General features: G+C 26.9%; 2 protein-coding genes across 2 annotated transcripts; both read left to right on the top strand.

The window, feature by feature from the left end:
* Positions 1-8,788: 8,788 nt before the first annotated feature.
* Positions 8,789-12,458, top strand: LOC111038801. The gene is made up of 5 exons (XM_022322035.1): positions 8,789-9,116; positions 9,520-10,371; positions 10,453-10,821; positions 11,179-11,339; positions 12,399-12,458. The coding sequence occupies exons 1-5, from the start codon at positions 8,789-8,791 to the stop codon at positions 12,456-12,458; spliced, it is 1,770 nt and encodes a 589-aa protein (XP_022177727.1).
* Positions 12,459-12,996: 538 nt separating this feature from the next.
* LOC111038800 (death-associated inhibitor of apoptosis 1-like) lies at positions 12,997-14,046 on the top strand. The gene is made up of 2 exons (XM_022322034.1): positions 12,997-13,072; positions 13,605-14,046. The coding sequence occupies exons 1-2, from the start codon at positions 12,997-12,999 to the stop codon at positions 13,964-13,966; spliced, it is 438 nt and encodes a 145-aa protein (XP_022177726.1). The 3' UTR covers positions 13,967-14,046.
* The last annotated feature ends 31 nt before the right edge of the window (positions 14,047-14,077 follow it).

Genomic DNA, 14,077 nt, shown 5'->3' with positions numbered 1-14,077 from the left:
AAAAAAAAAAAAAAAAAAAAAATGTTTATAATGTAACTATAATTTTATATATTAATTATTACTTTTATTTCAGAGTTATTTTTATATTATTTTATCTGTTTTTGTTAGGTTTTACTACACTTATTTAGTTTTTATCTGATATGTTTTCTTTATATAATTTGTAAAAGGGTATATACCCGTTGATATACAACATAAATAAATAAATAAATAAATAAATATATCGCTGAATGATGTTCTTATGTGTGGACCGACAGTCCAAGAGGACCTGTTTTCAATTTTGGTAAGATTTCGCAGATATCAGTTTGTTATAACAGCAGATATAGAAAAAATGTTTAGGCAAATAAATGTAGCTTCGGAGGATCAAGATTTTCAGAGAATAGTTTGGCGGTCGCAACCAGATGAAGCGCTACAAATCTATCGCCTCACCACTGTGACCTACGGGACGACAGCAGCATCATTCATGGCCACCAATTGTTTAATATCGTTAGCGGAAGGTGCAAGAGAAAGTCATCCAAAGGTTTCAAGAATCATACAACGCGACTTCTATATGGACCACTTGATGACCGGCGCCGATACAACTGAAGAGTGTTGTCAGCTGCAGCAACAAATTAATATGATCCTTGATTCAGCGAAATTGCCTCTGCGAAAATGGTGCTCAAATTCGCGTAGTGTTCTGAAGCATATCGGAAATTCAAACACTGATCCACTATTTGCATTACAAATTAATGCAGACCATGTAGTTAAGTCTTTAGGATTAAGTTGGAAGCCAGAACTGGACGAATTTCAGTTCACGGTCGAAAACAACACCACAAGAATTAAAGCAACAAAAAGGATGTTACTATCCGATCTCAACAAGATATTCGATCCACTCGGTTTCTTAGCTCCAGTGTTAGTGCGAGGGAAGATATTTTTATAATTTATATTATTACTTATTAGTTCTAGAGCGTATAGCGTATTTGATTAATGGATAATCATAACGTTTTGTTCTGTACTTGACAATGTTGACTCAGAGCTTTTTTTAAATATTATTCTGTGGTAGTGTGGTCTTGTGCCGACGTGTATACGATATTTCTTTTAATTTATTAAATTCTTACAAAATATCAATTTTTTTTAAAAATATGAAACCTGTATTATGTGATTATTGTAAACGTGAACGTGCTAAACAAAATGATACCAACTGGAATTGACATATTGAATCTTGTAAAAAAAAAAACACAAATGTGCAATAAAAAACAAAAAGGAAACTTGGACAGATTTTTTAATAAAAAACAAAATAGTTGTATTGGTATGTATAAAAAAACAATTACTAAGCTTCTAAAATGTATAATTTACCTACTTTATTTTAATAAATTATGATTGTTTAACTATTTAAGTTGATCAGCAATGTAATACCTCAGACGCTACATCTTCTACTTCGATTAATAATATACCAGGTATATTTTTGTTTTATTTCCAAAATTTAAAAAATATATATTTAATAGTAAAATATTTTAATCAAATTTTAATGAAACCGGAATTTAACTAATTTTTAAGTTTAGATTAAGTATAAAATAAAGCATTTCAAATACTATACAATAAAGAGTAATGGATTTTGCAAAAATTTGTCTAGGGGAGGGCAAAATATTTTCCCTTTTAAATTTTTTGTTTCGCTATTCTATTATTCCTATTAGTAATAAAATATTGTTTTTGATGTTTTCTTTCATATTCATATAAGTAGTGGATGTAAAAATTATTTATGAATTATTTATAGATATTAGATATTAAATATTATTGCTAATTAATAGTTAAAACTTTATCTTACAGCATTAACTTTAAAATTTTTTTTATATAATTTTAAATTAGCAAATGCATTTTTTTTTTTATAAATAAATTGTTTATATTTTAAATATTTTTGTTGATCATTTTTTATATATTTTATAACAACTGTCATAAAGCTCAGTGTTGGTTTATTAAAAATCCAGTTTAAATCCAGAAAATATCCAGTTTTTATACCTTTTAAAGTTGAATTAGCTGATGTAAAATTAGAAACACTATTACAAAAATTACCAGGAATATTAAACAATTTAAAAGAATTAGATTTTTATTTATTAGATTTGGATATTACACAAGATTTTGCAGGAATTTTTAACAAAGAGGAAATGAAAAAATATTTGACTTCTAATTTTTCTTTTTCTCTATCCGATTTTAAAGAAGAAAATGTAATTGTGGAAAATGACAAAACAGTGGGTAAAGATTGTTTAACCTGGTTGAATGAGAATTCTAGAGCAAAAATGTATAATAAATTCGTTTGTCAAATGACAAGTCCTGGTGTAAATAAAAAACTTGGAAATCATGTAATAGATTATTTAAATTGTCCAGACAAGAGATTGAAGGAAACTTTTGAAAGTAAATTAGCTCAAAAAAATGGAATTACGAGATTAGAAGTAACTATTTATAATTATACTAACGAGTATTTTAATGCAAAAGAAAAGTATGATCCAATAGCTCATTGTATGAAAATTTTGGAAAAAAATAAATCATATTTTCCTAAAGCTCCTTTTTATTCTGTTCCAATATCCATAATGTGGGAAAAACTGACTAACACTTTGGAGAATAGCTGTTGTATTGTAGATAACACATCAAATAAATTGAATTATGTTTATTGGGCAAATAAGAACACCAACAAATTAACTGGAATTAATATTAAGCTCTCTGAAGAAGTTAGTAAACGAGAAAAAGTTATAAAATATGTTCTTTCCGCCTTTAGTTTTCCAATGCTGCCTATAAATTATATAGAAATAACTGAAGTTGATAATGAAAAAATATCTGTAATCCAAAAATGTTTTTTAAAAAGAGAAGGGAAAACTTATTTTACAAAAAACACAACCTTGTATTTTAGTATTAAAATAATCGATATTGAGAGGTCTGGATTAATTGCAACTAAAAATGTAACACCAGAAGTTTTAAGGAAAAGGACAAATATAACAAATGCGTTGTATCCATATGTAATTGAGGAAGTATATAATTTTAATAAGGTATATGTAGAAGCCAGTAAAAAACGAGAACTAGCACTCGAAAATATTAAGGAGGAAAAAAGAAGATTGCATTTTTTAAATGAAACAAAAGCAAAAAATATTAAAATGTTGGATGACAAGGCTAAGAGAGAGGCATTAGAAAACAAGATTTTGGAATATTTTAGAACAAAATGGATACAGTTGGGCGACAAGAATAAATATAAATTATATGCATTTATGGTAGATAACAGACATAAATATCTTTATGCAGTTGTTTTAGTGGAGGAAAACAATTCATTTTCTGTAAGGTATATTAAGGGAATACATAAAAACATTTTTATTAATAAATATAAAAATAAACAATATTTAAAGGAAAAAGGATTTTGCTTCCTTTCTTTTAATAGACAAGAAATTGTTTATTTGCCTAAAAACGAACATTTTATGATTTTAGAGACTAATGGATACACTAGCTATAACGGAAATCGTTTTCCTTCTATTTGTGATTTACATGTTGATAAAGAAATTTGGGGAGATAAAGGTAAAGCTCTTGAATACAACCAAGATACAATAGAAAATTTAGATTCAAACAAGATGGAAGATTTTATTGGTAAAATACCTTTGGTAAAAGATTGCATACGTTTAGAGACAATTGGGGAAAATGTACAATTAACAATAAGAGCAATTGCTATGACAAAATATCGTGGAAAAAATAGGTATATATTTGCTATTGAAAATACAGAACATCTTTACATATCGAATTATTGGATGGAAAAATCAATGGAAAATTCACAAATAGATTTTAACAGAAAAATAAAAATTCAATTAGATTTGTTTAAGATTACACCTAGTAAAAATAAGGAATTAAGAGTTTTCTGTTGAAATTAATAGAAGAGATATTATGTTATTTAATGTCTTATATATAACTATATGATAATTCTAATAATGTTACATTATTAAAATTAAATTTTAAAGAATTTTATTGCAGGTGTTATTCGTACATTCCGCAGATCTGTTCGTTGAATGTCAGACACCGTTTAAGTTGTTTTAGCTGAAAAATAAACTTATTATTATACAATTAGTAAAATTTAAGACAAATATGCCCACCCATGTGCCGCTCAATACTATTACATAAAAAACAATTTTTTTTATATAATTAAATAAATAAACAAATAAAAATGGAAAAACTTTTACACTTTTAGACACTTTTAGATATTCCCGGGAGTAATTTAAAATTTGTAAAATTTAGCGAGTTGGAAATCAGAAAAAAATACGACACATCTTCTTTCGGATTTATCAAAACTAAATATGGTGAAAAATTAACTGTTGTTTTAGATAATGAATTTAAACTAGTTCTACCCGATAGACTTTCTAAATTAACAAAAAAAGATGTTCAAGATCTTAATTTGGATAATAATTACTTTTTTATTTATAACGGGATGGAAATATTGACGAATGGTCATAAAAAACATTTGATTACATTTGAAAAATTATTGTAATTTAATTTAATAATGTTAACTTAATTTTAACGATCAAAAAATTATTTCTAGAACAATCCTATAATTTCTTTTTTCTTTTTTCTTCTAAGTGTTATTATTTGCAATATTAATTTCAAGAGAGGTTTTTCTTAAAAATATAATCCTATAATTGATACATTCAATACATAATATTTTCGAATATCCACATTCTGCAAGTAAAATATTCTTAATAACGTTTACTCCTTAACATATACAGATACTCGTTATTATAGAGTAGATATATTGAGTAACACTCCAGCACGCCTTTATCTTTTCCGTTTTATAGGAAAGTGGCAATAATTCGAAATCGTTATTAGTTGTATTATATACCAGCACGTCTTATATTTTCGTTTATAGAATAAAGACAATAATTCAGGTTAATTGCACTAACAAAATGTAGACATTCAAAAAACAATTTATATAAATATATATGTTTTTTAACAAATATATTTTTTTGTGTAGAATTTTTATACATTATACTGACATCGTAATAATATTAAAAATAAATTTATGTAGAAATAATATGTAGGTCAACAAATATTTCATTATAATTTTATCTATGTGGTTTTATTTTAAAAACATATATATATTTTTTAACAAATATATATTTTTTTTTACTGAGGATATCCGTAGATATCGTGTGACGTAGTAGGAAGTCTATCGAATATTCTAGAACAATTTTATAAGTTAATATGTATGATCGACGAGCATAATTAATTCACACTCGCCGGCTGAACTGAAAAGTTGTTGGTCGCATCGCTGGCACTCTCCCTGAAATTTGTCATGCAATAGCGAATTGACGCTAAATCATGACAGACGTAGGGGGGAAGGAGTGTTACATCAAACGACCAACGGACAAATTTGAGTTTTTTGTTGTAATAAGATCCGAACGAAAAATTGCTTAAGCACAATTTTCAATCCCAAAATTTAACAAAAAACGTAATAACGTAGAAACGCAAACGCTCAACGCCTAAGCGATCAACGCTCAACGCCTAAGTGATCAACGCCCAACGCCTAAGCGATCAACGCTCAACGCCTAAGCGATCATCGCTCAACGCCTAAGCGATCAACGCTCAACGCCCAAGCGATCAACGTCAACGTCCAACGTCTAACGCCCAACGTCAACCGTCAACGCTTTATGTCAACGTTGTTACGCTGATACTTAAAAATAATAATAACAAAATAACAATAAAATAATATAATAAAATAATATTTAAAGATGGTATATACATACACACAGCAATATATATAACATCGACAACGATTAACGCTCCGTGTTAAAGTTTAATATTATTACTATTATTACCATTATTATTATTTTTATTTAACAATATATGATGATACATACAATGACATTACATTAACGGAAGCGAAATAATGCGATAATGTTGTTGCAAAAATATTATTCTGAATCGACACCGGAGATATTTCCGGTACGATAACGTTAGATATTTAATGAGTGTGTGTGTGTGACTGAGTGGTATACAAAAAATATTGGTAAAATTTAAAATTAAAATTAAAGTAGGTCAATAAATAGTTATAGCATAATAATATATTAAGCGACACATGAACAAAATATATTCTAGTAACATGTAAATATTTCAAAATATTGTAATATTAAATAATCCAATTCATAAAATTCTTTTTTCAAACGGTGATCTAAAAGCTCCTGCATGGACGCCACATCTTTTATGTTAAATTTGGAAGTAATATAATTTTGTAAATTTTGGAGTTGGGTTAAGTTATTTTTATTTTTATTTTCCCCCCAAACAGTTATTGCATACTGTAAATGAGACTGAATTAAAGCGGAGTATACAGATTTCTGAAACTTGTTTCTATAGCGACATTAAAACAAGGAAAAGACTTATTAATTTTAGAAATGATTTTTTCGATTTGAGTATTCCAAATAAGTTCTCCATGAATTATAACTCCTTAATATTTATATTCCTCTACAATTTCGAGAGGAGAACAATTATAAATATTTGTAATATTATAAGTATTTTTACAAGAGTAATTGTGAATTGTTAATTTATTATTATTATGAACTTTTTCTGAAAAGTCTATGTATTTTGTTTTAGGGATATTTAAAGATAATTTGTTTTCTATAAGCCAATTCCGAATTTTAGAAAGATCGATATTCGCTTTTTTGTATAGATCTGTCGGATTATCCGCGTCTATTACTAAAGCTGTATCGTCTGCAAAAAGAACAACATTTCCGTTCAATTTTAAATCCGTTAAACTATTAATATAGATAATAAATAATAAAGGTCCAAGACAAGTTCCTTGAGGAACTCCACAAGTTATTATTTTTTTAATCGATTTTGTTTTGCCTATTTTTGTGCAACATGTTCGTTTTTCCAGATAAGATTTAAGTAATTTGTTTGCAACTCCCCTTATGCCTATATTTTCCAATTTTAATAACAATAAATTATGATCAACAGTATCAAAAGCTTTTTTTAGATCTAAGAAAACAACAAGCTTATATTTTTTATCTGTTTTAATATGTGAAATTAATTTAGTTATTGCGTCTTCAGTGCTTCTTCTTTCCCGAAAACCAAATTGTGAAGTAGACAGTAAATTATTTTTATTTAAGAAATTGGTTATTCTAGTATAGATGCATTTTTCAAAAATTTTTGCAATATTAGATATTAAAGAAATTGGTCTATAATTATTGGGATCTAATTTGCATCCAATATTTTTATATATAGAAACAATATCAGCATGCTTAAATTCACTCGGAAAATAATTTTTTTCTACAAATAAATTAAACATATACGATAAAGGTTTAGAGATTATGGAATGTTTAGATTTTAATAATTCTACACTAACTTTATCGGCACCTGGAGCTATATTATTTTTAAGAGAAAAATTTTTTAATATTATTTCATCTGGAGTAATTGGCTCGAAAAAAATAGAATTAACAGAATAATAACTTTTAGTTATCAATTTAGCTTCCACGGAAGGTATTTTAGAAGCAAGATTAAAACCTATATTAACATAGTGATTATTCAGTATATTACAATCAATGTCGAGAACAGCTTTCTTTTTATTATTTTTTAAATATTTGGATAGTAGTTCCCATTGTATTTTGGGATTTTTTTTGTTTATAACATTAATTTGCATTATATAGTAATTTTCACGTAGAATTTTTATATAATGTCTAATTTTTGATTTGTAAAACAATCCTAGAGTTTGTTTTTTTTTAATTAATTTATTACGTATTTTTATAGAAGCGATGATTCCCTTTGTAATCCAAGGATTACAAACTGTTTTCGACAAAGTTGTTTTAATAATATTAAGATTATTATTATTAAAATATTTAGATAAAAATATATTTACATACTTACCATAATCCACAAATGGATTTCCATCCGTGCTTACAGCAAGTCCGTTGGTCGTTTGATGTAACACTCCTTCCCCCCTACGTCTGTCATGATTTAGCGTCAATTCGCTATTGCATGACAAATTTCAGGGAGAGTGCCAGCGATGCGACCAACAACTTTTCAGTTCAGCCGGCGAGTGTGAATTAATTATGCTCGTCGATCATACATATTAACTTATAAAATTGTTCTAGAATATTCGATAGACTTCCTACTACGTCACACGATATCTACGGATATCCTCAGTAAAAAAATATATATATTTGTTAAAAAATAGGGTAAAGTAGGTAGTTATTGGCACTGGTGTAGTTATTGGCATAGTGAATTTGTTTTTCTGATAAATAAGTGTTTTCATCTTTTAAATTATTAATTTTTTTTTTATCAATTGGTTAAACTGATTAATTTTCGCTCCAAAAATTATCAACATTCTATGATTGCTGATTAATATTGAAAACACAAAGACAAAACTACGCCTTAGCTCGCCGTGGAAACAAGTAAGAAATTAATTATTTTCGTAATATATTTTGGTATGAATTTAAGCTTTTAATTTTTATTCCATTGTATAATAGTGTTAAATGTTAGTGATATTATTTAATGAATCTTAAGAATATTTAGAATGCAATCAACAAATTTGTTTAATCAATTTTAATTTTTAAATTTGTTTTAAAGAAGTTGACAATAACTAGTATGCTTTTTTCATGATTTTCAGTTATTGTCATGGCCTGCCAATAACTGAATCAACATTAAAAATACATAATTACATTATTGGCATTAAGATTTATCAGAATTGTCTATATAACCAAATTGAGATTTTAATTAGACTATAGGTAGATACCTAATTTATTACTATTTTAATCAAAAAATGCAGTTATTAATTTACAATGTAAACTGCTTTACAGAGATGCCAAAAAAATCAAATTCATTTTCTGATTTAAATCTGATAGAAGCCATAAAGGCAGTAGACAATGGAATTTCTAAAAAAGCTGCTGCCAAACAATTTGGAGTTGCTAGGTCAACTCTACAATTTAGAATAAAACATAGGGATAAAGAAACATTTTCATGTGGACCTTCAAGTGTTTTGAGTGTTGAAGAAGAGAAATCACTTGTTAAATGGCTTCTAGATTGTTCTAAAAAAGGATTTCCTAGGCGACGTGAGGATCTACAACAGAGTGTTAAATTGTTTTTGGATGACCAGGGAAGATCTAGTCCGTTTACTAATAATTTGCCTGGTAACTAATTATTAAGTATATTTTAATTAGTAGGTAATTATTATACCTATATTATAAGTAAAGTGTGGGATATTTCATGTCAAATAATTTGAACAAGTATAAATATTATGTAGGTACACTAAAAAAGTAAATTTGTTTCTATAAAAATAATTTTGTTTAATAAACAAATATAAAAATGGAAGGATTTATTAATTTAAGTAATTCAAATTTTATACTTACATGTATAAGCCTTTAATACTACCTAAGATTACTTATCTTCTTTATATTTTTATGTATCAATGAATATTATTTTTATAATTTTGAAAAATAAAGTATTTAGTATACCTATTGAATACCTAGGTACTGTATGTCATGTATTTGACACCACTAGCTTAAATTAATTTTTATAATTTATTTATTTTAGGAATTACTTGGTATAAAGCATTTTTAAAAAGAAATCCTATAATTTCACAAAGAACCAGTGAGCATGTGACTTCTGCTAGTGGAAATGTGAGCGAAGAAAATATAAAAAAATGGTTTAGTGACATTCATGCATATTTATCTGATGAAAAATTGGTAGATATTTTAAATGACCCAGAAAGAATTTTCAATGGTAACGAAACTGGTTTTTCACTCTGCCCTAAAACCAAATCTGTCTTAGGCCCAAGAGGGGCTAAAGATATTTATGAAATCGCTAAAGGGAATGAAAAAGAAAATATTACTGCCATGTTTACATTTAATGCAGCTGGTCAGATGTGTAATCCAATGATCATTTATAAATATCAAAGAATACCTCAAAATATAATTGACACAATACCACCTCATTGGGGAGTTGGGCGGTCAGATACAGGTTGGATGAAAGCAGAAGTTTTTTATGAATATATAGCAAATATTTTCTACCCGTTTCTTGTTGAAAAAAATATTCAATTTCCAGTTCTTCTTTTTGTTGATGGGCATAAAAGCCACTTAACATATCAATTAAGTACTTTATGTTCAGACTTAAAAATAATTTTAATTGCATTATACCCAAATGCAACCCGTATTTTACAACCTGCAGATGTATCTGCATTTAGGCCTTTGAAATCTGGATGGAAAAAAGGTTTATCAGAATGGCGAAATAAAAATCCACACAGTTCGGTGACAAAAAAAGATTTTGCACCGATACTTGATGCTGTATTAAAAACTACTGTTAAAAGTAGTACCCCAATAAACGGTTTCAAAGCATGTGGACTATTTCCTTGGAATCCAGATGAAATAGATTATAAAAAATGCTTGGGTAAAAATTATTGTTCTACTATAAATGAAACAACAACAACAATTAACATTGCCAATAATATCAAAAATTTAAATCTTAAAGAATTTTCTGATATTATTGGCATTGAAACGTTAGAAAAATTTAATAATATTGAGAACATTGTTGAAACAGAAAATCAATCTGAAGAATTTTTTATTTTATACAGAATTTATGAACAATTAAAAGGTAATCAACAGAACAGCGAAGTAGACCTTGAACTTGAAAAAGAAAAATCTAATGCAGATCAGTCAAACTCTGCTATTGTTACAACAAGTTCTTCTGAAGTGGAATTAGAAAAAGAAATTTTATGGATTCCAATTAACCGCCCGGACACCCTAATAAAAAACAATAAAAATCATATAATTCTAAAAAAGTTAGAAATATCACCAATTGAGTCATGTTTGATTTGGCCTGTGACTCCTGAAAGAAAAGGTACAAGAATAACAGAAAGGGTACCATATGTAATTACATCAGATAATTGGAAAAACTTATATGAAAATAAAGAAAAAAAGAAACGGTCTATTGAAGAAGAAAAAGAAATGAGAAAGAAAACTAGGGAAGAAAACAAAATATTGAAAGAAACAAAACCAAAAAAGACAAACAAAAGAAATATTGTAAAAAATTTATTTTCAGATTTAAGTAAAAATTATAAACCAGAAACAGTGACTAGTCAAACTATTAATTTAGAAACTTTACAATTTAAGGATTCATATAATATTATTATAGATGAACTACCAAGTTCACCAAACCCTTGTAGTAATATCTATAACAGTTGCATCATTAAAACAGGATGTTGTAAATTATGTAATACTGACATAGAACAATCAAACTTGGGTATTGAATGTAATTTTTGCTGTGATAAATTCCACCAAAAATGTGCCAACTATGATTCATTTTGTGATCTCAGTAGTGATGAAACACTTTTTATTTGCCAAAGTTGTGAAAAATCGGTAATTGTTAACTAAGTTTTATTTTAATGTTTTGATACTGATTAACTTGCATAAGATTTTTTTTATACCTATTTAGTTTGTTTTTATTATTCTTGAAAAAGTTATTTTCTTGATTTTTTTATATTAACTATTTTTAAAAAGATTTTCATGTTTTTTTTATTATTATATTATTCAAAGTTCTACCAAGAACCTACCTACCTATTTGGTACTTACATTTGTTTTATTTAGATATACCTTTGTTGTTTTTACAATTATAAATTTGTTAGATATGTTCCTATATAAAGAGATAATTAGTTTTATTTTATTGTTTTGATATTGATATTTATTTCATTATTTTATATTTTAATTAACTTACTCAAGATTTGTATACTTATTTTGTTATTTTTGATTATTCTTGAAAACATTATTTTCTTGTTTTCTTTATATAACCTAATTTTGAAAAGATTTTCATGTTTTTATTATTATTATACTATTTAAAGTTCTACCAAGAACCTAACTACCTATTTGGTGCTTAAATTTGTTTTATTAACTAGGTATACTTTTGTTGTTTTTATTTATAATAAAAATTATGTTAAATAATAATAGTGATTTATATTTTTTTAGTTGTTACAAAAATTGTTGCACACTTTGCATAGGACCTACTACTTAATCATTATAAATGTGAAATTATTTTCGTAAATTGTATTACCTGTGTATACACTAACACTAACTGGAATCGTTAAAAAAATAGTTGTAGACAGTTTAGTATTGTAATCACTATACAATATATACCTAATATGGAATAGGTAATAATTATGGCTTACTATAAAATACCTATTTGGTTTGTGATTCAATTTATAACAACCACTGCATAGGTAGTACCTAAGTATTATGAGGATGTGTGATATATTTTTAAGATAATTATACATTATTGTTCAAAGAACATAATTTAATGGTAAGTACAATAATTTATCAATACCTATATACCTGTAGATATTTTTTCTTAACAAAAAAATAGTAAATAACTAAGTTTCTAATAGTCTCTAAAGAATTAAAACATAATTTGTCATATAATTTTAGTGGGTGCCAATAACTAATGATGATAGTGCCAATAACCTCAACAATGGTGCCAATAACTAAATGTTTTGATATTTTTGTGAAGAACTATAAATATAAAAAAACCTATTACTTCTAAACCAATTTTGATAATAAACTTAGAAAGATAAAAACATTTTAAATAAAGTCAAAGAGAATTCAGTAATTTTAACCATGGTTAAACACAAGATATAGGTTAGGTAAAGAGCGACATTTCCTTAAGGTGCCAATAACTGCCTACTTTACCCTATATATATGTTTTTAAAATAAAACCACATAGATAAAATTATAATGAAATATTTGTTGACCTACATATTATTTCACACTTACTACTCCAGATAATGCGTTATAATTATGTTTATAGGATCTTTTGACCACTCACCATCTGCAACGACAGTTATCAAGGGTATACCGTCGCTATTAACATCACCATTTTCTATAGCTAGTCGAGCTTCTTCCTTACCAGCCGCTACAATTGATTCCCTTGCTATCATTTTTGTTTTATTTGCTACAAATGCATGCACTTTTTGGTATTTTGTATTAGACATACAAGACATATTTAAAATAGTAGAAAATGAGAAATATGAGAGTAGAGGCAGCTGTTAATTCACAATCATATTTACGTACAATTCATAAATCTATAACCAATGCAAGTCCAGGTAATTTAAAAACAAAATAACTATCTACCTAAATATTTATTTTTTAAATTATTTTTATACATTTCTTAACTTATGTACCTTACCCTATTATTATACACGCATATATATATATAAACAGGAACATTTGGAAAACGGTTTTTATCTGACGCTAAAAGGATAAGAGTAGTATGTGTTTGGGGAGTTTGGCTCCATTTTTACAGGGAGATGAAAAAAAATCAAGTGAACAAATTCCCCTTACAGTGCTTCCAATCTCCCTGTAATTTCAAAACAAAAATTTAAATGTTTAACCAGTTACATTATTAATTGCCAGACATGATGTTAAATAATACATAATTAATACATTATTACATTATTGTATTCTTTCAATCTGATCTGTAACCGGTTAATTTATGGTCGTTGAGGATTGAAAGTCTAAGCATTAAAGTAACGATATCGACTTTTTGAGTGCCAAACTGTAACCGGTTAATTTATGGTCTTTTGGTTCCTCAAACGTCGGTAGAGGTATACCACTGAAAAGTGGGTATACGACAAGTTTATTTGGTGCGAAATAATTCGTATCCAGTCTATTCAGATTCTACAACATTTTTATCGAGATTAAAATCATATAATTCTTTTCCATCCACTTCGTGTCAAAATAAATATACATTATCTGAATCTGGTTTCAGATATACAGGAGTAGGAGATATAGTTGAATGTTTTTTCTGTGGACTTGTTTTACAAAAATGGACAAATGATGACATACCGTGGGTTGAACATGCAAAATGGAATCCTAAATGTATATTTGTTTTACTATGTAAGGGAAATGAATTTATAGAAAATGTAAAAAACGAATATGTAAAAGCAGGTCATGTTTGCGATTGTAATGAGTCTAAATCATATGACACCACTTGTTAGTTTACTTACATTAATTATATTTAAAAATTTTGTGCACGCATTACGAAATAAATATTGAATTTATAGACTTAAATGTGTTTGTATTTGATTTTATACCCTGTGAACTTGTTG

The sequence above is a fragment of the Myzus persicae genome, unplaced genomic scaffold, assembly GCF_001856785.1.
Source record: "Myzus persicae strain clone G006 unplaced genomic scaffold, MPER_G0061.0, whole genome shotgun sequence".
In the NCBI taxonomy this organism is placed as follows: Eukaryota; Metazoa; Arthropoda; class Insecta; order Hemiptera; family Aphididae; genus Myzus; species Myzus persicae.
This window is presented reverse-complemented; position numbering and strand designations above follow the sequence as displayed.